Below are 21,348 nucleotides of genomic sequence, written 5' to 3' on the forward strand. Positions count from 1 at the left end.
GTCGATCCCTCCCCCTGGTGCGCCGCCACGCCCATCTCGGCGCAAGTGCAGGGGACCTGCCAGACACCCTCTTCTGCGCCTGTCGAAAATAGGAATGCGCTGTCTCCGCCGCTGATCATCGCAAAGTTGCGCCGTCAAATTAGAGCCCGATGTGTGAACCTGTGAAAAAGCATTGGATGTGTGAGTGACACTACAATACAACGAGAGACGAAGCAACAAGCACACAATTCCTATTATTAGATAGATAACATTATATTCAGTCATTTCCTTGATTATCTTTGTTTTTCATCAAAATTGATCATTTTCAGACCTACCGATCAGCTGGGGGCAGACATGTTGAATATCCATCCTGTCCTCAGTCGAGCTGACCTGGTTTCTGTGTTTACAGATCACTGTAACATCCAGCAAGTAGACTTGCAGAGTAGAGCTGGAGTTTGTGATCTTTGATTGATTCCCTCCATCCTGATCACATTTTTGATCGATACATCTGAAAGTGCTGCTGATGTGAGAGTCGGCCGTGCTGCAGGTCAGAGTGACGTTACAGGAGTGTGAGCTGCTTGATACAGAGTTCACCTCCAGCTGGACGGGAGACACAACATCTGGAAGGACAGAGAGAAGTGTTACAAATGTAAAAGCAGATGTTCTTGTTCAGTGTCTGAAATGTAACAAAACTCACCTTGAACTATGATGTTGTGTTGGACTAATGTGGAGTCGCCATAGTCTGTTGTCAGTCGTCCAGAATAAACTCTACTGTCTGTCTCTTGTAGGTTCTTCAGTATCACAGAGTATTTCTTTTTTTCAGGGTGATCACTCCTTCCAGTGTAAGCTGGAGAGATTTCTGAATCGTGATAACGAAAAAATGTGACTAAAATCGAATTATCTTTCTCAAATTTCCATACAAATAAAATAAAGTCTTCAGGCACATTGTCGACATCCAGAAGTACATCTTTGCCTTTCTGGACGAACACAGGAGGAACACTGGACTGGACTGTAAAACAGGAGATGAAGATAATTTAAACATGCTGCCAAATCAGATATGTAGATATTTAAACTCAATCAATCAATCAATCAATCAATCAATTTATTTTTGTATAGCCCAGTATCACAACAACAGTTGCCTCAGAGGGCTTCAAGATGTTACATTTGTCGGTAAAAGTAAAAACAGTGAATAAGCATAATGGTAATATGTCAATATTTACAGTAACGAGACAGAACGAAGCAACCACCACCTTCGACCCTCACATCCGGCAAGAAAAAACTCCAAAAACCCAGTGGGAAAAGAAGAAATCTTGGGGAGAACCACAGTATGGAGGGATCCCTCTCCCAGGGACGGACAGCTTTGGCAACTATGTGAATATCTAAAGGCAAATATCAAAGAAGCTATGAAGAAGAAATAAATCGCTGCAACAAAATATAAAATTGTTCTGAGTCGCCTATTTGATCATTTTTCCTAAATTCATACTGCTTCAGTCAAATTAACTATTTAAATGTAAAGAATCTGAGGTGTTACTTTTTAGGATCTGCATGTCAACCTGAGAATGTGAGCACTTTTTCTATTTCAGAACAATAATAACTACAGATCCAACATCACATGTTATCATTTCTCTCAGATCAGCAGCGTCGCTGCTTTGCTTGTAACATTTAAGTATTAAAGTCCTACCTGACTCCACGCCACACCAAAGCACCAGTACCACAGAGAAAATCATTTCACAGAGCAACGCCAGCTCTACGCTGGGGCAAGAGGTGGCAGAGCCCCCCTCAGCAAATGTCTTGTCCCTTTCAATCAAACTTTTAGAAGTTGAGGGGAAAAAAAACAATAAATTATCCAGTAGTAGCTGAAAAATCAGAAGGAAAAGACACGAACCAGATGACAGGTTTGCCGTTTGACTCAAGGCACACCAAGCAGTGCTGTTCGTGTGCATGTTCACACGGGACTTAGCACCCCTGCCCCCCCCACACACACACCCACACATGTCGCACAGATAGACTTCAAGCTTGACTTGTATCATGTTGTGAAAATGGACACTTCCTCTTGAAGAAAATGAAGCCTCAGTCTGTTGAGTGAGGTCAGTGGTTCTCAATGTTCTTCTGTTACGCCCCCCCCCAGCAAGAACGAAACTATTCCCCCCCCCACCGCAAGTATTCTAGGTACACCTCTGCATAACATACAAGAAAGAGATATAGTTCAGGACCAGTCGGACTAATGCACTCTGATGGACTGCTGACCTGTCCAGGTGAATACTGCTCTTGTCCATTGTTTGCTGGGATGAGCTCCAGCATCATGTGACCCTGTGACCCTGCACAGGATGAAGCCCAACAGAAGATGGACAGATGAACCAATACAAAATACTTCAGATATCACTGGACGCTCATAGACCTTCATGTGGGTTTGTTATGTGTAATGCATATTATTAAGAACCAAAGTGTAATATCTATATGTGAAAAAAAATCACACATCATATCTCTGTTTCAGGCCACTTTTCTTCCTGTTTGTTCCTGTCTACTTTCAACTGACTCCTCCCTAATGGATGTCTCCCATTACTGAGTGAGAATAGACTCACTTCTTGTTTTTTACCTTCATATGTAGACATCCAGTGTTCCTGTATTGTCCCAGTGATTCCTCAAGTACCGACCAGCCGATAATACTGAAAGTTATTTTACCAGTGATTAAAGTTATTTTACAAAGCTCAGTAAATGTTTCTTTGAGAACTGTGGCTGTTCTTGAATTTTACACCCCTTCATTTGGAACAGCAGTGATGTTGAGGCGGGGCTGAGGATATGCTCTCTCTCTGTCACGTACTAGAAGGAAACACTCTTCACAGTTGGATCATTTGTCACAATGCTGCAGGTTATACTTTTCTGGCTTTTCCTGCTTCAAGGTAATGTCATTTCTGCAATTTTTTTTAGGTTCTAAAAGTAGACAATGAGTACAGTTACAAAATGTCAGTATCTCAGTTCTGGTCTCAGTTCAAAACTAAAATATGAGAAAAGTTAAAGATTAATTCTACAGCAATAACCTGTAGTGGTGCCACTGCCTATAATCCCTGTCACTTCTGTACATATTTGGATATATGTCGCCAGCATTTCAGCTTTCTTAACCTTTGGAAACAAGCTTGAGGTTGGCAACATGAGAGATTTGTTCATTTATTTGGTTGGTGTTGTATTTTTTTAAGATAAAGTACTAATGGTTCATAAATTCATGCAGCAAAAGTTTCCCGCTTTAATTTGTTTATTACAGTCAGTATTTTTTAGTGATTAGCATGGTTTAACTCAGTTTGTAATGGAGCTTTCTGTCTGGTGAGGTCTCAGGTTTTTAGATGGGTCACCTCAGTGTCATGAACCAGCCACGACGCAAAGTACAGCTTTGTGGTTCTCCCTGTTTCCTTCTGAACTTTTTTCTTTGACGTTTTCAACAGAAGACGTGACTCAGCAGTTTTCTGCTTGATGACAGCAGTCAGACACACAGTTAGAGCTCCATGTGCTTCTCTTCATTAAAAAAATCAGAGTCTGAACTTATTTAATCTCAGTTCTTCATGCCATACATTAAACAAGGGCCAAATTTCCCCATGTGGTCTTCACTGTCTGTTGAGATCATTTGGACTTGACTTTTTACTCTGAACTGTGGTTGAAAGTCAAATGAAAGAAAAATCAACATGGTGTGTAGAGTGTGCCTTTGTCCTTTGATGGGTTGGTTAAAGAAACTAAATCAATTTCAGAGAACTGGAATCAACAATATAGCATGTTCAAAATTTCCTGCAATCTTCATCTCCTGTTTTCCAGTCCAGTCCAGTGTTCCTCCTGTGTTCGTCCAGAAAGGCAAAGATGTACTTCTGGATGTCGACAATGTGACCGAAGGCTTTAATTTATTTGTATGGAGACTTGAGAAAGAGAGTTTGAGTTTAGTCGCATTTGGTCGTGATGGCACATCACAAATCTCTCCAGCTTACACTGGAAGGATTGATATCCCTGACAACAAGAAATACTCTGTGATACTGAAGAACCTACAAGAGACAGACAGTAGAGTTTATTCTGCACGAGAGACAACAGACGATGGCGACTCCACATTAGTCCAACACAACATCATAGTTCAAGGTGAGTTTTGTTACATTTCAGACACTGAACAAGAACATCTGCTTTTACATTTCCAAAACTCTCTCTCCTTCCAGATGTTGTGTCTCCCGTCCAGCTGGAGCTGAACTCTGTATCAAGCAGCTCACACTCCTGTAACGTCACTCTGACCTGCAGCACGGCCGACTCTCACATCAGCAGCACTTTCAGATGTATCGATCAAAAATGTGATCAGGATGGAGGGAATCAATCAGAGATCACAAACTCCAGCTCTACTCTGCAAGTCTACCTGTCGAACGTTACAGTGATCTGTAAACACAGAAACCAGGTCAGCTCGACTGAGGACAGGACGGATATTCAACATGTCTGCTCCCAGCTGACTGGTAGGTCTGAAAGAGACAGCACCAAATGTGAACACACAGGTTGGATTCTGTGAAGTTTGAAGAAGGAAAAGGTTTTGTGAAAATAGAAAAATTCTCAACTTTAGTCTGATGTGTAGGAAGTGTGGGAACTGTGAAAGGTTTGGGTCACATTTACACAAGAGTTTTTAAAATGAAACTCCATCATTTTTTGTTTCAGAAAAGTTTTGTGTTTACATGTCGTCATTTGAAAACAATGTCTGTTTTCACGGAACTGGCAGGAATGCTGAAAGTAATATTTCTGGCATGCCTTGCCACTTTTTCAGTGCTGTTGTTTCTTTCTGTACACATGTAGAGAACAACACACTATAAACATTAACGGTGGGAGAACACAGACAATCATATGGACGGACCACCAAGTTGGACTGTCATTATGGAGGCTGTCGACTCAAAAAGCACCAAGTCCTTTAGAATCTGGACCAGAAGTTATGTCGCTCTGGAGGCAACATTGTTGTTACTGTTCATCTCCTTGTGCATGTACAGCTTCTTCCTCTCATGTGCCGACTCCTCGCTGCACCAAACACACTGAAGTTTCACACTGAACGAAGACACAAACTTTTTGTTTGAATGAAAAAAAAAAATTCCAGTCTTCGGCCTGAACATGTATGTGGAGAAGAATGCACTATAAATGTTGACATCCATCCATCCATCCATCCATCTTCTTCCGCTTATCCAGGACCGGGTCGCGGGGGCAGCAGTCTCAGCAGGGATGCCCGGACCTCCCTGTCCCCAGACACTTCCTCCAGCTCTAAACCAACATCAATTGTTGACAATTGTGATTAAAAAACTATTAGCATTTGAATCTAAATACTAGGACGCCTGTTTTGTTTTTTGTTTCTTTTTTAATTCAAAATCTTCACTGATATGGTATCAATGGAAATATTTTATTAAAGCACACTTTCTTCATTTGATATATATTTTTTTTTTTTTTACCAGTTGATGAACAGCCTTGGAAACATGACAAGATTTGGATTGCTGTTGGAGTTTGTGTTTCCTTCGTAGCTGTTGGGAGTTTGGGAACTTATTTCTATTGTAAGAGAAGTAAGTTCAAGCCTAACGTGTGAGTAGTTTTCTATGCATGGAAATGAATTTCTGTCTCAAAGTCGATCTGTCGTATCCATTGGGCTTAATTTACTGCAGCAAACCGGGGGATCTGTCTGACTCAAAGCTTGTATTGATTCATTGCATTGATTCTAAAGCCTATATTTCAGGGAGTTTCTGTAAGTTGTGATAGCTGTGTAGTTTGAATTGCTCAGATAGATCAGAGTAAAAATTACCAAGATGTTTATAAGATGTTGCAGAAATGCTATTGTGGGAATTAAAGGGTCAATACAGTCAAGCAAGAACTTTTTATAGTAACTCATCTTGTATGTCCTGTTTCAGCTGCAGATCACTGTGTGACTCAAGATAACACAGTCTACGCAGTTCCAATGGTAAGCTTCAGGTTTTTACAATCTAAACTACATTGCACTTGTCTTTGAATGGCTTTTCAGCAAACCTTTTCAGCATTCCAACAGCTGTTTTTGTCTCTGTTCTTTATTGCTGCTGTGTGCTCCTGCTGTCACTTCCTCATGTGCTGCTCATGCTGCTTGCCTGGGCTCAAACAACCTTCTTTGGATTATTTGGGATTTTTGATGAACGTCATCAGTCCTGTCAATCTGCCTGTTGCTATGTGCCGCCTTATGGTGAGTTTGGCTTTTCAAGCTGTGTAATGTTTCTGCTTGTGATGTGCACACTGTAGAGCGCACATTCAATTAATCGTAAGGCTGGACGATTAATTGAATTTTAATCTTGATTTCGATTTCGGTTACTCACGATCATAAAAACGTTATAATCGGAGAAAAACGATTAATTAGCCGCACGGCGCGGCGTGTATGCAATTTCCTACGCTGCCAAAGTACCATGAATGCACCTTGTGCACACAGCCGCAGCAAGGGCTCTATCAGCAGCACGTGAAGGAAGCGGTTTACAAACATGGCAGAAAAGGAGCCTTTCGTTGACAAGAAAGGGAGGACTACTTCAGTCATCTGGAAGCATTTTGGCTTCAACTCGTCGGACATCCAGCATCCCTGCCACAAGTGCTGCATCAGAGCGGGTTTTCAGCGCAGGTGGAAATGTTGTCACCTACCTTCGTTCGTCATGGAAGCCAGACCAAGTGAGCAGACTCGTCTTCCTCGCCAAAAACTTGTAGGAAGTTCACGGCAGGGAGTGTTTAACTGTGCAGCCAACCCCTCTTTTGTTATTTAAAAAAGTTTTTGAGAGAGTTCAAAGAATATTTTCAGGCTGTGTTTTTGAATGAGTTATTAGTGTATTTTGCATATTGCTATTTTTGCAAGTTTTATAGAAATGCACGCATATTGGGTATTTATTTTGTTTATTTGTTCTATTGATATTATTTAATATATTAATATTTTTTATAAGTTTGTTTTTGATTGTTCTTTCAAGTTGTAGTTTAATAAATACTCAAGTTTTGGAATTATGAATAATTGTGGTTATTAATCGTGATTTCAATATCTATCAACATAATCGTGATTATTATTTTTGCCATAATCGTCCAGCCCTAATAGACAGGTAGGTTTACAGGTTTGAATCTCACAGCTGAAAGGTTACCAGTGTGGCTCACTGAGCAAAGCACGACAGGTGCTGCACAACGGCAGCTCACCACTCCCAGAATCTTAGTTTTTTGTTAAATGCCGAATACAAACATTGAAAATGACTCCAGAGAGACTTTGTGTTTTTAAGCTGTAGAGAAGGACACAGGTAAGATCAGTTTAACCACTTAACCAAAGCCTAGTTATAGTTTGCAAAGAGAATGCGACAAACCTGCAGTCACTTTCAGCTGTGCTTGTGGAAGTCATGCTGTATATGTGGCATCTGTGTGAAGATGAGGGAAATATGAACTAATCAGGAATAGATAACCTGCAATTTGCTTTGCTTTTTCAAAGGTGAAGACTGTGGAACAGGTTGTGTGTGTTTGTGGCTTTGCTGTCTGTGTTTCTGAAGTGGAAAACATACTCATGTTCTCTGTTGAGGTAAATGTTCAAATACTTGCATTGAAAATGTTTCTACTAAATTATAATTTAAAGCAGGTCCTGGAATTTATTATGAAACATTAATTCCATTTGAAACAGTAACAGGAAGTCTTGGTGTTCAGTCAACATTGATGCAAAGTGAGTTTTGACCTCTCCTGAACTGTTACCGTTCGCTGCTTTCATCATTTCACTGCAACTCAGAATCCTCATTTTGGAGGTTAGAAGAAGAATTGAGCCAGTTGTCAGAATAAGAGGGGGAGAAAATGGCCTCTGACAAATAAATACTCACGAAAACACACCTTAAAATCGTCATGAATTTAGTAACAAAATACAAATACTTTATTACTTGCCCTGTCTTTTAAACCATGTCCCAAAAAACCAAAGAAAATGATTCTTGTGTTAATTTGAGGCAGAAAGATGGTCTCAGTACACAGATGAGCTGTTGTTCATTATCCTGATATTTCGTGACACAACACATTGATCCAGAATGATGCATGCAGAATATGAGGTGAAAATAACTTTTTCATTGTTTATTTTCTAGGTTGAAACTCCAGAAAGTCCAGCTGAGGCTCCAGATACTGATGAGACTTCAGGTCTTTCTCCAGTTTCCACCGACAGTGGGGTGAGGCCTCACAGCGGGTCGTCAGCTGCTGCTGAGACCAACGGCAAGCCTGTAATTGACATTGTATATGCACAGGTACAGAAACATGTAAAACCATGAAAAATCTTTTTTCTTTTTTGATCAAGCTATGTTCAACTCAATAAGTGTGAATAATATAATATAATATAATATAATGATATAATAGATATATTAGATTTTTATGAGTTGAGGGCTTGCCAGTCAGTCCTCTTCCCGGATGCCTTTGGGCCTTCCACTCTGTTGTGGGCTGTACTGAAGGACTGTTGGCTCCACTTCCCTGTCCTGTGGCTTCCTGGTCAGGCTGGCTGGACCCACACTTGCCTCGCCTCCTACATCAACCCACACTAACCCCATGTGGACACCTCATGTTCAGTGAAAGCAGAACTATGCAAGATTTGTTTGAGCGCTCCCCCTACTGGTCTCCTGTGAAAGCTCACAGTTGAAGTTGGACATTTGGGGAGGTGGAGCTTGTGTCAGCTGTCCGGAATGTAAGATAAGTTTAAAACCACTTCCCCTTCACTCTTCTCACAGTAACAGAAAGAAACACCGTGTTCTGAAGCTTTCCCACATCTTATCTGATAAAATATGCACTGTGTAGAAATTCAAAAATCAATTTTTGAACATGCAGAATATGTTGTTTAAATTTTAACATACAGCATTTCAACACAAAGGCAGCATGATTGTTTCATTTTGGCCTGGCATTAACAACTGTTAAAAAATATGGAGTGAAATATTCTCTAATAACAGTGAGTTAATTTGACAGCAGACGTCTTCAAAAAATGTTTTGTCAACTTAGTTTTTTTACATAATTATTTTGGAACTGCTTGTTATTTTTTAGTGAATGTGATTGAGTTTTTATTAATTTATTTTCTGAGTGTTTCTGCAGACGTGTCATGCTGCAGTTATGCAACGGGCTCCGTTATAGAAACAGACGATACAAGGCTTTGACCAATAAGAACACAAGTTTAACAACAACTTATAAATCTAACATTTATCCATCAGGGTCTCTGTGACTGAAACAGATAAAACCTCCACCAACCTTGGAGAAAAGTATTAGTTGAATCAAAACTAATTTTCAGGTTGAGGGGACAGAGTTTAACCTGGGTGGGGCTTGAGAATGTGATGGAAATGAAAGCTGCTATGAATGTCCTTTAATATTTCAACTAGAAAATACTTGAACTGTTCCTCTGGTGTCGTGCCGTGGTCCAGTCTCAGGAGTGTATCACTTCTTCATTTGGCCAGTGATGCTCTGGAGGTTACAGAAATCTGTTTGGAGGTTTACAGGTTCAAATGTGGCTTTCTGCTGCTTTTTGAGTTTCATTGACTTTTCTATGACACAGTGAGGCCTGATGACTTTACGGAATGATTTCCATCACTGTGGATCGAAGGCAGTGTTCGGGGGACACATGGGGCGGGGCCAGGTTTCACCTTAGTGTCTCTCTGCTGAGCCGGAGTTGAGGAGAGAAAGAAATAAATAACATCAAACAGTAAAAGTGTTTCCAAACTCAACCAACATGAGTGTATATAGAATGCAGAGGAATTCTTCACTTCGCTCCTCAGGTTTGCTGTTCTTATTGTAGAACTTTCTGTTACTCCCGTTACTAATTTCTCTTTCTAAATTTGTGAAAGCAATGCTCTTGTTTGTGAAATCTATTTTCATACTGTTATTCAAGTTTCTTTCTGCCAACGGTTGAACTCATTCACGATATTATTTGACACAGAAGTAAGAAGGTTGTTTTTCCCACTGAGTGTTTTTTTTTTTCAAATGTAACACCAGAGATCCAAAGCATGAAATCATGACAAACGAGTAACAGTACATTATTTGAGGCTTAATTAGGCTTTATTGAAGTCAACAAAGTACAGGACTACATACTTATGGGGTTCATTTTTATTTTACGGGGTTTGGTGACTGTGGCTCATGCTGATTTCCACTTTTTCAGATAATAAAAAGAAGAAAAAAACCCTCATACAACCTGATGAATTTTTCCATGAATGGCAACCATTCAGAAGAAACGCAAACACACTTTTCTCAGTTTCAGAATAGTCTCAGTCACTATTCACATTCTTTGTTTTTCACTGTTTGAACTTTATCTTGGATTCTTTTTTATTGTTAAATTCCATATTTTCATCATATTCTTCTCTTATTTTGTGTTTAGCCTTTTTTCTGTTCACTTTATAATGTGCTTTTCACTGTAGTCACTCTGTAAATTTCCCTGCTGTGGGACGAATAAAGGAAATCTGAATTTTAGTTTCTCTAATTGCAATTTCCTTGAACATCATTTTATTGATTTTGTCAACCTTCTGAGGCATCAGTGAAAATACAAGAATGATCATATTGGAAAGAGCACTACTCACAAAGATGTTTCCTTCTTCATAAAGCATTTGCAAAAAAAAAAAAAAAATTATATCAAAATTTCCTGTGAAAAAGAAATCATTACTGGAACGGTCCTTTCATCAGTTCTGTGTTCTTCCACTGCAGTAGCATTGATTGTTAAAGCTGTATGCACAACTGAACAGCAAAGAAAAATGCTTATTTCTGCTTTTTGAGTTTGAGAAAGAGATGCACGCTGATGAGAGCAGAGACCATGAGGAAGAGACCGGCAGAGAACACCACTGTCTTCACCTGGCAGAAGGAAATGCCGTGAGAGACGATGTGTGAACCTGTGAAAAAACAGAACAATTGAATGTGTGAGTGACACTACAATACAACCAGAGACGAGGCAATAAACAGACAATTCCTATTATTAAATAGATAACATTATATTCAGTGATTTCCTTGATTATCTTTGTTTTTCATCAGAATTGATCATTTTCAGACCTACCGATCAGCTGGGGGCAGACATGTTGAATATCCGTCCTGTCCTCAGTCGAGCTGACCTGGTTTCTGTGTTTACAGATCACTGTAACGTCCAACAAGTAGACTTGCAGAGTAGAGCTGGAGTTTGTGATCTTTGATTGATTCCCTCCATCCTGATCACATTTTTGATCGATACATCTGAAAGTGCTGCTGATGTGAGAGTCGGCCGTGCTGCAGGTCAGAGTGACGTTACAGGAGTGTGAGCTGTTTGATACAGAGTTCACCTCCAGCTGGACGGGAGACACAACATCTGGAAGGAGAGAGAGAAGTTTTACAAATGTAAAGTCAGATGTTCTTGTTCAGTGTCTGAAATGTAACAAAACTCACCTTGAACTATGATGTTGTGTTGGACTAATGTGGAGTCGCCCTTGGCTGTTGTCACTCGTCCAGTATAAACTCCACTGTCTGTCTCTTGTAGGTTCTTCAGTATCACAGAGTATTTCTTGTTGTCAGGGATATCAATCCTTCCAGTGTAAGCTGGAGAGATTTCTGATGTGCCATCACGGCCAAATGTGACTAAACTCAAACTCTCTTCATCAAATTTCCATGTAAATAAAAAAAAAAAGTCTTCAGTCACATTGTCGACATCCAGAAGTACATCTTTGCCTTTCTGGACGAACACAGGAGGAACACTGGACTGGACTGTAAAACAGGAGATGCAGATTGCTGGTAATTTAAACATGCTGCCAAATATGGAGATACTTCAATTATGTGAATATCATATGGCAAATTTCATAGAAGCTTCTGGATAACTTCATGAAGAAGAACTAAATCGCTGCAACAAAATATAAAATTGTTCTGAGTTGCCTCTTCGATATTTTTTTTGCTAAATTCATACTGCTTTAGTCAAATTCAACATTTAGATTTAAAGAATCTGAGATGTTATTCTTTAGGATCTGAATGTCTACCTGCGGATGTGACCACTTTTTCTATTTCAGAACAATAATAACTGCAGATCCAACATCACATGTTATCATTTCTGTCAGATCAGCAGCGTCGCTGCTTCGCTTGTAACATTTAACTGGAAAGTATTAAAGTCCTACCTGACTCCACGCCACACCACAGCACCAGTACCACAGAGAAAATCATTTCACTAAGAGACACTGAAGAGTTGTGCTGCAGCAGAATGAGCTGAGCATGAAGTGGTCAGAAGTCGTCGTTTTCTCATGTCAAAATAGTGGTGGCGGTTTTTTTCTAAAGTCAGTGGCTTGTTGACTTCCCTCATCTCTGCTGGCAATGAAGAAGAGTTTTGTCGTTTACATATTCAGTCCTAGATAATAAATTGTATTAATGCAAAACCCACATTAGATTCGGCATATCAAGATCATGACAAAGAACTGGATACTCTGAGCGAGAAAAGTACATGTTCTTGCAAATAAATGTGTCTGTGACTCAGATAATTTGACTATGAACATGTGAAACAAATTGGGGTCAGAGTGTGTGAGCTGTGGACCCACAGCAGCTTTCAGTTGTGCTGAAGAAAGTTCTGCAAGCTTCATTTCCTGTAGTTTCCTGTAGTGACACGACTTGTTTCCATCACCTCAGTGAGAACAGCGTGGGGGTGAAACACGCAGTCGGTGGACTATTACAGGGTCCACCTGCTGGTCATGATTCATGCACTGGTTGGTGAAGTGTTTCAGTAAGAATAGAAGTCATACTGCAGCTCTGAGACTCTGCTCACAGTGCAGAGAAATAGAAAGACTATCAAAGTGATGCAGATTGTAAAGATCTGTCTGCTAAAGGCTGCAGAAAGCTTGTATCTTCTGAAGGCTTTTAACCTGTCAAAAGCCAGATTGACATGTGCAGCAACGAAATGCTTCACATGTCAATCTGGGATTTCACTCGCCAATTCCTTTTGGGGAACGATGGGACTTGCTGTAGAACTCTTTGCATTTATTTGGACAGAAGGACACCGTGCGCCCGCCTAACCATGTTTGGTTTCAGCCAATCACCGCAAAGAAAAAAAAATGATGTCGACAACATGCACTCGGCAAGTGGATATCAACAATCACGCCCACAGCGGATAGAAAGTGAGATTTGTGACAAGATGTCTAGTGATTTTTGCCATTTATGTAGCGAAAATCTGCGCTAGTCATGCTAATATTATTAGCAGTCTGTCGCTTCCTGCTTTCGTCAAACCTTCATGTCCCGCCCTGAACGATGCGTGATTGGTCCGAAGGAAAAACATGCAAGCCCGAGCGCATGAGCGCGAGCGGTACAAGATGGATTCTTGTGGTGTGTGTGAACAAATGCTGTGAGAATTCAGCTTGCCAGCAAGGTTAGAAGGCTTTTCCAATGACTGAAAATGTTGATTTTTCCAAGAACTGCCTCTTTGACTGTTCTGAATAAACTGTTGCAGAAGCTTTTCTGATTCACACTGTGGTTGTTTGTTAATAATATGCCATATTCAGTCACATTTTCCAAACGTCAACCGATCACAAGAGCAGCTTCTCTTTATAACTCCAGCAGGCCAGAACAGGAAGAGCATGCTCATTTCAAACATGAAGTTCATGTTTTGTTGCTTCAAATCAAACTTTATTTGTAGAGCACTTTTTCATATTAATAAAAACAACGCAAAGTGCTGAACAGTAAAAAACTAATAAAAACAAAAGAATAAAAGCCTCATCATCGATAAGTATGCAACACACACACACACACACACACACACACACACACACACACACACACACACATACATATTTCTATCCTTGTGGGGACCTTCCATTGACTCCCATTCATGTCTAACTCCTAACCCTGACCCTTATCCTAACCCAAACCACAACAATGCCTCACTCTAAAGAAATGTTTTTGCACTTTTACTTTCAGTAACAACAACATGGTCAAGAAAACACTGTTTCTCCTGAAGACCGGAAAAAGGTCCCCACAAGGCACATCGTGCCAGGTTTTCCTATCCTATGTGGGGACCAAATGTCCCCACAAGGATAGAAAAACACGCGTGCGCACACACACGCACACACACACTCACACACATTCATACACACACAACTTGTATAGGCATCTCGATAGAATTGTGTGTTTGGTTTTGCTTTACTGTTAGTAAATATAATTTTTGGAATCATTTGTGTCGTTGATGTTTCATTGATTGGAATGTCGATCTCTTCTGTCCAAGAACTCCAGAATCCTTCAAGTTTTACTGTTAAAATTTGGTAATTTCTTAATAATCTAATTATGAATCGAAATTCCAAATTAATAGTTTAACCAAGTTCATGAGACTTATTACAACAGATTGGCTATCTTTTCCTACTAAACGTAGGTGGTGCCCCGAGGTTATCTGATAAAATCAGATCCAAAATTATTCAATTAATAATTATCTTTGATAATCATTAATTGTTACTGATAGGCAAATTCATTAAGTTGAAATCACAACAATTTTGGTGCGGCCCATTTGAGCCAGAAGAACCGAAATGCTGTGAACCACAACACGACGGTGCAGTTTCATCTGGCGCCGACCACAACCGACACGCCCTGAAACAACTCCCAGCCAGAGAGACTTCACGCTGAGGTTAACAGAGCACAGAAGAACTAATCTGAAGCAACTGAAGCAACTGTTTGAACCGAGAAGGACAGTCACAGCAGGACACGGACATCTTCAGCTCAAGACTGAACACTTGAACTTGAGGAAAGACACCTCAAGTCCTTGTTGCTTTTTCACTTTTGTGACTTTTACGGCTCCTCAGAGTGACTTTTTAGACCGCTGAAACTCCCAACAGGGGATGAATTTGGGGCGAACAAACTTAAATACTATGTTGGTTTTTTTTTTGCTTCTGAGACCTATATGACGTGACTGAAAAATAGCATAATATTTCCCCTCTAAAGCTCTCGTCTCTGGCTTCAGGCTCCCTGCCTTTCCCTCCTCATGCCTGGTTGCAGCTCCTGCACTGGTGTGTGTCACCTCTACCTGGTGACAGTGGTGTGTTTCGGGTGTCTCCTGTGTCTTCTGGTTGACACGTCATCCTGTGTTTCTGTGTTTATTCCAGTGCTCTCAGCCTTCCTGAGTTTTTTGGTCAAATTAAAACATTACTAGGACCGGTCCGACTAATGCACTGTGATGGACTGCTGACCTATCCAGGTGAATACTGCTCTTGTCCATTGTTTGCTGGGATGAGCTCCAGCGTCCTGCGACCCTGTGACCCTGCACAGGATGAAGCCCAACAGAAGATGGACTGATTAACCAATACAAAATAATTCACATATCACTGGACGCTCATAGACCTTCATGTGGGTTTGTTATGTGTAATGCATGTTATTAAGAACCAAAGTAATATGTATATGTGAAAAGAAACAAAAAAATCACACATATCTGTTTCAGGCCACTTTTCTCCCCGTTTGTTCCTGTCTACTTTCAACTGACTCCTCCCCAGTGGGTGTCTCCCGTTTCTGAGTGAGAATAGACTCACTTCTTGTTGTTTTACCTTCATATGTAGACATCCAGTGTTCCTGTATTTTCCCAGTGATTCCTCATGTACCGACCATTTTTATTCACCGTGACTGGAGTTTTGGATTTACCTTTTGAATACTTTAACTCCAGAGCTCATTTTTTTAAATAATCAATGGAACTCGACTGTTTGACTGACGTCAGTAGAGCATGTCAACTTCTCAACACCTCAAGGCTTTAATACTTCAGCTGATAAACTGACAGTTATTTTACCAGTGATTAAGGTTATTTTCCAAACCTCAGTAAATGCTTCTTGAGAACTGTGGCTGTTCTTGAATTCGACACCCGTTCATTTGGAACTACAGTTATGTTGAGGCGGGGCCGAGGATATCGCTCGCTCTTTCACCCACTATGTAGGAAACAATCTTCACAGTTGGGCCATCTGTCACAATGCTGCAGGCTGTACTTTTCTGGCTTTTCCTGCTTCGAGGTAAAAATGTAATTTCTGCAAACTTTTCAGGTTCTAAAAGTAGACAATGAGCACAGTTAGAAAATGTCAGTATCTCAGTTCTGTCTCAGTTCAAAGCTAAAATATAACAAAAAAAGTTAATGATTAATTCTACAGCAATAACCTGTAGTGGTGCCACTGCCTATAATCCCTGTGACTTCTGTACATATTTGGATATATGTCGCCAGCATTTCAGCTTTCTTAACCTTTGGAAACAAGGTTGAGGTTGGCAACATGAGAGATTTGTTCAATTTGGTTGATGTGTTTTTTTTGTTGTTTTTTTTTTAAAAAGATGAAGTACTATTAGTATTACATATTGAATCATATCTGAATCAGTCAGACTGGTCCGAGCAATGTTTTCATTTGACCAAAAAAAACTTAGGAAGGCTGAGAGCACTGGAATAAACACAGAAACACAGGATGACGTGTCAACCAGAAGACACAGGAGACACCCGAAACACACCAGTGCAGGAGCTGCAACCAGACATGAGGAGGGAAAGGCAGGGAGCCTGAAGCCAGAGACAACGAGGACTTTAAAGGGGACATGTTATGCTATTTTTCAGTCACGTCATATAGGTCTCAGAAGCAAAAAAAAAAAACATAGTATTTAAGTTTGTTCGCCCCAAATTCATCCCCTGTTGGGAGTTTCAGCGGTCTAAAAAGTCACTCTGAGGAGCCATAAAAGTCACAAAAGTGAAAAAGCAACAAGGGCTTGAGGTGTCTTTCCTCAAGTTCAAGTGTTCAGTCTTGAGCTGAAGATGTCCGTCTCCTGCTGTGACCGTCCTTCTCGGTTCAAACAGTTGCTTCAGATTAGTTCTTCTGTGCTCCGTTAACCTCAGCGGAAAGTCTCTCTGGCTGGGAGTTGTTTCGGTGTCGGTTGTGGTCGGCGCCAGATGAAACTGCACCGTCGTGTTGTGGTTCACAGCATTAAGGCTCTTCTGGCTCAAATGGGCCGCACCAAAATTGTTGTGATTTCAACTTCATGAATTTGGCTATCAGTAACAATTAATGATTATCAAAGATTATTTATTGAATAATTTTGGATCTGACTTTATCAGATAACCTCGGGGCACCACCTACGTTTAGTAGGAAAAGATAGCCAATCTGTTGTAATAAGTCTCATAAACTTGGTTAAACTATTAATTTGGATTTTGGATTCATAATTAGATTATTAACAAATTACATTTTAACAGTAAAACTTGAAGGATTCTGGAGTTCTTGGACAGAAGAGATCGACATTCCAATCATAACTGTGAAACATCAACGACACAAATGATTCCAAAAAATTATATTGACTAACAGTAAAGCAAAACACACAATTCTATCGAGATGTCTATACAAGGTGTGTGTGTAGCCGAATGGGTCTCCAAGTTAATCAATTCAATGCACTTAAATATTCATAAAATCTAGAATTGATTATACCCGATTTAAATTTGAAAGTTGTGACAACGCCAGCTGATTAAACAGCGAATTACTCCGCCTGAAAAGGCAACACAAGTCAGTGGACTGAGGAACAACAGGGTAGGAAATACATTAATCTTTATTTTGACATTTCTATTATTTCAAACACAATTGTAAAATACTTGTTCTCATTCATTCATCCAGTCACAACCAACATAGAATAGAAAGAGTACACTGTGCATGTACCCGGGACCCACAAAGTCTCTGGGCTCAATGCCCTTTTTCCTTTTGTAATAGGGCTATAGTCTCCCCAATTTCTACATTACCGGTCCCTGCGTAACAAACAGTCCCGCGCCCTGGCGGTCCGTGAAGGAGCGGCGTATAAAGAGGTGGAGTGGAGCTTTAAAGCGTGTTGAAGAGGAGGAGAGCAGCTGCAGATCGGGCGGAAGGGGAGACCCGCCACTGGGAGTCTATGGTATACAAATTAATATAAAAGAATGTAGACTGGCAATTATTTAATAAGCTACTTAAATACAATACGCACCAAAGTTGCTGGAGTTATACGCACAGACTCGAGGTGTGCGTCACAGGAGCAGCAGCTCGATGCTCGCGTCACGTTTAGAACTGAATAAAAAGTTAGGTTTTAGACTAGATTTAATAAAGTTATTATGGAAGCGCAGAGATATGACTCACCAAAGGCACCGGATCACTGATACACGCCCATCAGAGAAAAGGAGGTCCCCTCGCACCAACCTAAAATGAGGGCGCATTACACCCAGCGCGTTGGAATTTTATGAATGGGAGCGGAGTACTACTCACCAGGGAAGCGCAATATCTCGGGCGACAAGAGGCACAGCGCTCAGCTCAACGCTGACAAGCCCAACAGCGTAGTAAAGCTGTGAACCAAGCAGATTGACGCCCTGCTTCGAGCAGGCTTATGTGAAAGCCAGAGGCGAGGGGAGAGCGCAGCAGGTGTAGCGAGTTGCTCTAATCAAGGGTTGGGCTTTGCGTGATCGGCGGCCGACAGGTGTGCGCGTACCACCACACGTGCGTGCAGGTAACCCCCGGATTCCACAGCACGCGTTTTGGGAGCGTTCGGTCGCGTCGCGCTGGCCGCAGCAAATACGTTGCCATTGTAGTGGTTGGGAGCAGTTCCACATCCAGCGTTCGCTTGCATGCGTCACCGACGCGAGCCGCGCGCTCAGCCGCGTCCAGGATAACCCCTTGATCCCACAGCACGCGTCTACTTGAGCCCAGTGAAGCTGACCCCCCACCCACAAAAAAAAAAAAAAAAAAAAAAATCGAAAAAAACCATCTGAGTGGTTAGTGCTTCGTTTGTTCAGATTTGTGCAGTTGAAATTTTCGTTCGTGCTGCTTTGGTTTCTGAGATATTAAAGATTATTTTTTAGGTCATTCAGAGTTCACCATCCCCCCAGCTTGCTCCAAAATGAACCAGACCGGTCTACATTTTTAGTGCTTTTTTTGTGCTGATTTGTGCAGTTGAAATTTTCATTTCTGCTGCTTTTGTTTCTGGGATATTACAAGTTATATTGTTGCTCAGGGATATCATCCCCACTCCCCCCCCCCCCCAAAAAAAAAAAAAAATAAAAATAAATAAATAAATACATAAATCCCTAATTTTGTTTCTAAAACTGTTACTGGTGAAGGTGAAGTGAAGTGAAGTGTATACTTATATTGTTCTTACTAGAGCATGGTTTTTCGATATGGAGTTTTTTTATATTTCATTATATATATATATATATATATATATATATATATATATATATATATATATATATATATATATATATATATATATATATATACACACACACACATACACCTACACATACATACACACACACATACATACATATATATACATACACACATACACACATACACATACACAAACACCCATACACATAAACATACATATTACCATTATTAATACTACTGCCCTTAACACATCATCAACACATATCCACATATAGAAGGATATCTCCAGTAATTGTAATCAATGGTGCTAATTGTTTATATTTAACTTTAATTTAAGCATGGTGTTATATGGACCTGCTGCCAGAGGGGGACAGTCCTCAGGCAACAGGACCACCTTTTGGGAGTGTCTGTACTGTGCATTAAAAAGACAAGAATTGGGAGTCTACTGCTAGATGGTGGTGGCCTCCCAGCAGCAGAGCCCCCCTTGCCTGCCCTACACTAAAGACTTGTTAAGTGTAATATTAGCACCATTATCACTTACTGTATTGATTTTATGTTTGCAAAGTAAAATAACATGTTATACATTGATAATAGATATAATAACACAACATCAAAGTATTGTGCTTGATTAAGATATAACAGTAGTTGTAGTAATAGTAATATCAAGTATCATATGTTGATGATGTAATTGTAGTGACAAATGTAGCAGTAGTAGTAACAATAATAATAGTAATAGTAATAATAATACCACCAATATATGACTGAATATTAAATACTATAATTGACCAGTAATCTAGTAGAATAGTCTTATATAATACATATAACATTTTAAATAATTGATAATTAAGAACACATTTATGAATTAGCCCAGCACAAAACCTCTGTATCGTGAGAATACCATATTTTTAAATCTGGATTTAAACAGATGAATATTTGGACATTGTTTAAGTTCTGGTCCCAGTTGATTCCAAAGTTTAACTCCACATACAGACACACAAAAGCACTTTCTGGTGGTCCACGCTGCTTTAATCTTAAAGTTACCACATCCCCTCAAATTATAGCCCCCTTCTCTCAGCATGAATAGCTTTTGGAGATTCACCGGCAGTGTATTTTTACTAGCTTTGAATAGAACCTGGACTGTATAAAACTCAACCAAATCAGGGAGTTTTAAAAGATTTGCCTGCAAAAATAAAGTGTTAGTGTGGTCGTAATATCCTACCTTATGTATGATTCTTACTCCATGTTTTTGGAGTATAATGAGGGGATGTAATGAACCTTTGTAATTATTGCCCCAAACCTCTACACAGTAAGTTAGATAAGGCAAAACTAATGAGCAATATAATAACAGTAATGCATGATAATCTAAATAGTGTTTAGCTTTATTAATGATTGAAATGCTTTTGGAGACTTTACCTTGTATGTGTCTTATGTGGGATTTCCAGGTTATTTTGCTGTCAATAATTAATCCCAAAAATTTAATTTCGGAAACAGTATCTAAGTCTATTCCATCAATATTTATTACGGGGTCTAAATTGACATTGTAGTATCCAAAGAACATTACTTTAGTTTTGCTTAGATTTAAGGATAATTTGTTAATGTCCATCCATGCTTTCAATTTCATTAATTCATTATTTATATTATGGATTAAATCATTATAATCATCATTAGAATAAAATATATTTGTGTCATCTGCAAATAGGATTAATTTTAGTAATGTAGATACCTGAAATATATCATTAATATATAGAATAAACAACTTTGGCCCTAACACAGATCCTTGAGGAACCCCACAATCAATGCCCAAATACCCGGATGAATATTCTCCCATCTTGACATACTGCTGTCTGTCAGTTAAATAACTTTGGATCCAGCTTGAAGCCGCTCCCCTAATACCATACCTTTCCAGTTTTTCTTATTAAAATGCCATGGTTTAAAGTGTCAAAAGCTTTTTTCAAGTCGATAAATATACCAGCTGCATATTTCTTCCTATCTAAGCTATTTGTTATGTCCCCTAGTGTATCAATTATGGCCATTGATGTTGACCTTGCTGTTCTAAAACCGTATTGACTTTCATTAATCAAATTGTGTTTGTCGATAAATTTCTCTAGCCTACTGTTGAATAATTTCTCTAATATTTTGGAGAACTGTGGGAGCAGAGAGACAGGCCTATAGTTGGTGAAGATGTGTTTATTTCCACTTTTATATAGTGGCAATACTTTCGCGATTTTCATTTTGTTTGGAAATGTTCCTGTTTGAAATGATAGATTACATATATATGTTAAAGGTTTAATGATACTATGTAAAATTT

The 21,348-nt window shown here is 39.7% G+C and overlaps 2 protein-coding genes across 11 annotated transcripts in view; one reads left to right on the top strand and one right to left on the bottom strand.

Moving 5' to 3' along the window:
* Window positions 1-21,348, top strand: part of LOC115404883 (SLAM family member 5-like) — an 83,636-nt gene that overhangs the window by 22,134 nt on the left and 40,154 nt on the right. For 3 of the 6 annotated variants that reach the window (XM_030114233.1, XM_030114237.1, XM_030114238.1), the window contains exon 2: window positions 3,781-4,092. In XM_030114233.1, coding sequence (XP_029970093.1) covers window positions 3,781-4,092 — 312 coding nt within the window. Of the gene's footprint in view, window positions 1-3,780; window positions 4,093-8,060; window positions 10,591-15,784; window positions 15,903-21,348 lie in introns of those variants that run through there. The other 3 variants (XM_030114239.1, XM_030114235.1, XM_030114236.1) reach the window with 3 other exon arrangements.
* LOC115404899 (SLAM family member 5-like) lies at window positions 99-12,686 on the bottom strand. Of its 5 annotated transcripts, none has more exons than XM_030114257.1 (4): window positions 12,060-12,685; window positions 11,344-11,658; window positions 315-599; window positions 99-159 (listed from the first exon to the last, which is right to left on the bottom strand). In XM_030114257.1, exons 1-4 carry the CDS (start codon window positions 12,103-12,105, stop codon window positions 140-142), a joined length of 666 nt encoding a protein of 221 aa, XP_029970117.1. In that variant the 5' UTR covers window positions 12,106-12,685; the 3' UTR covers window positions 99-139. The 5 variants fall into 5 exon arrangements, with proteins under 5 accessions (XP_029970117.1, XP_029970116.1, XP_029970115.1 ...); XM_030114253.1 differs by lacking the exons at window positions 99-159; window positions 315-599 and adding exons at window positions 9,992-10,820; window positions 10,982-11,266 and having other exon boundaries at window positions 12,060-12,674; XM_030114256.1 differs by lacking the exons at window positions 99-159; window positions 11,344-11,658 and adding an exon at window positions 677-988 and having other exon boundaries at window positions 211-599; window positions 12,060-12,686.

Source organism: Salarias fasciatus, chromosome 18, assembly GCF_902148845.1.
Source record: "Salarias fasciatus chromosome 18, fSalaFa1.1, whole genome shotgun sequence".
NCBI classification, from domain to species: Eukaryota; Metazoa; Chordata; class Actinopteri; order Blenniiformes; family Blenniidae; genus Salarias; species Salarias fasciatus.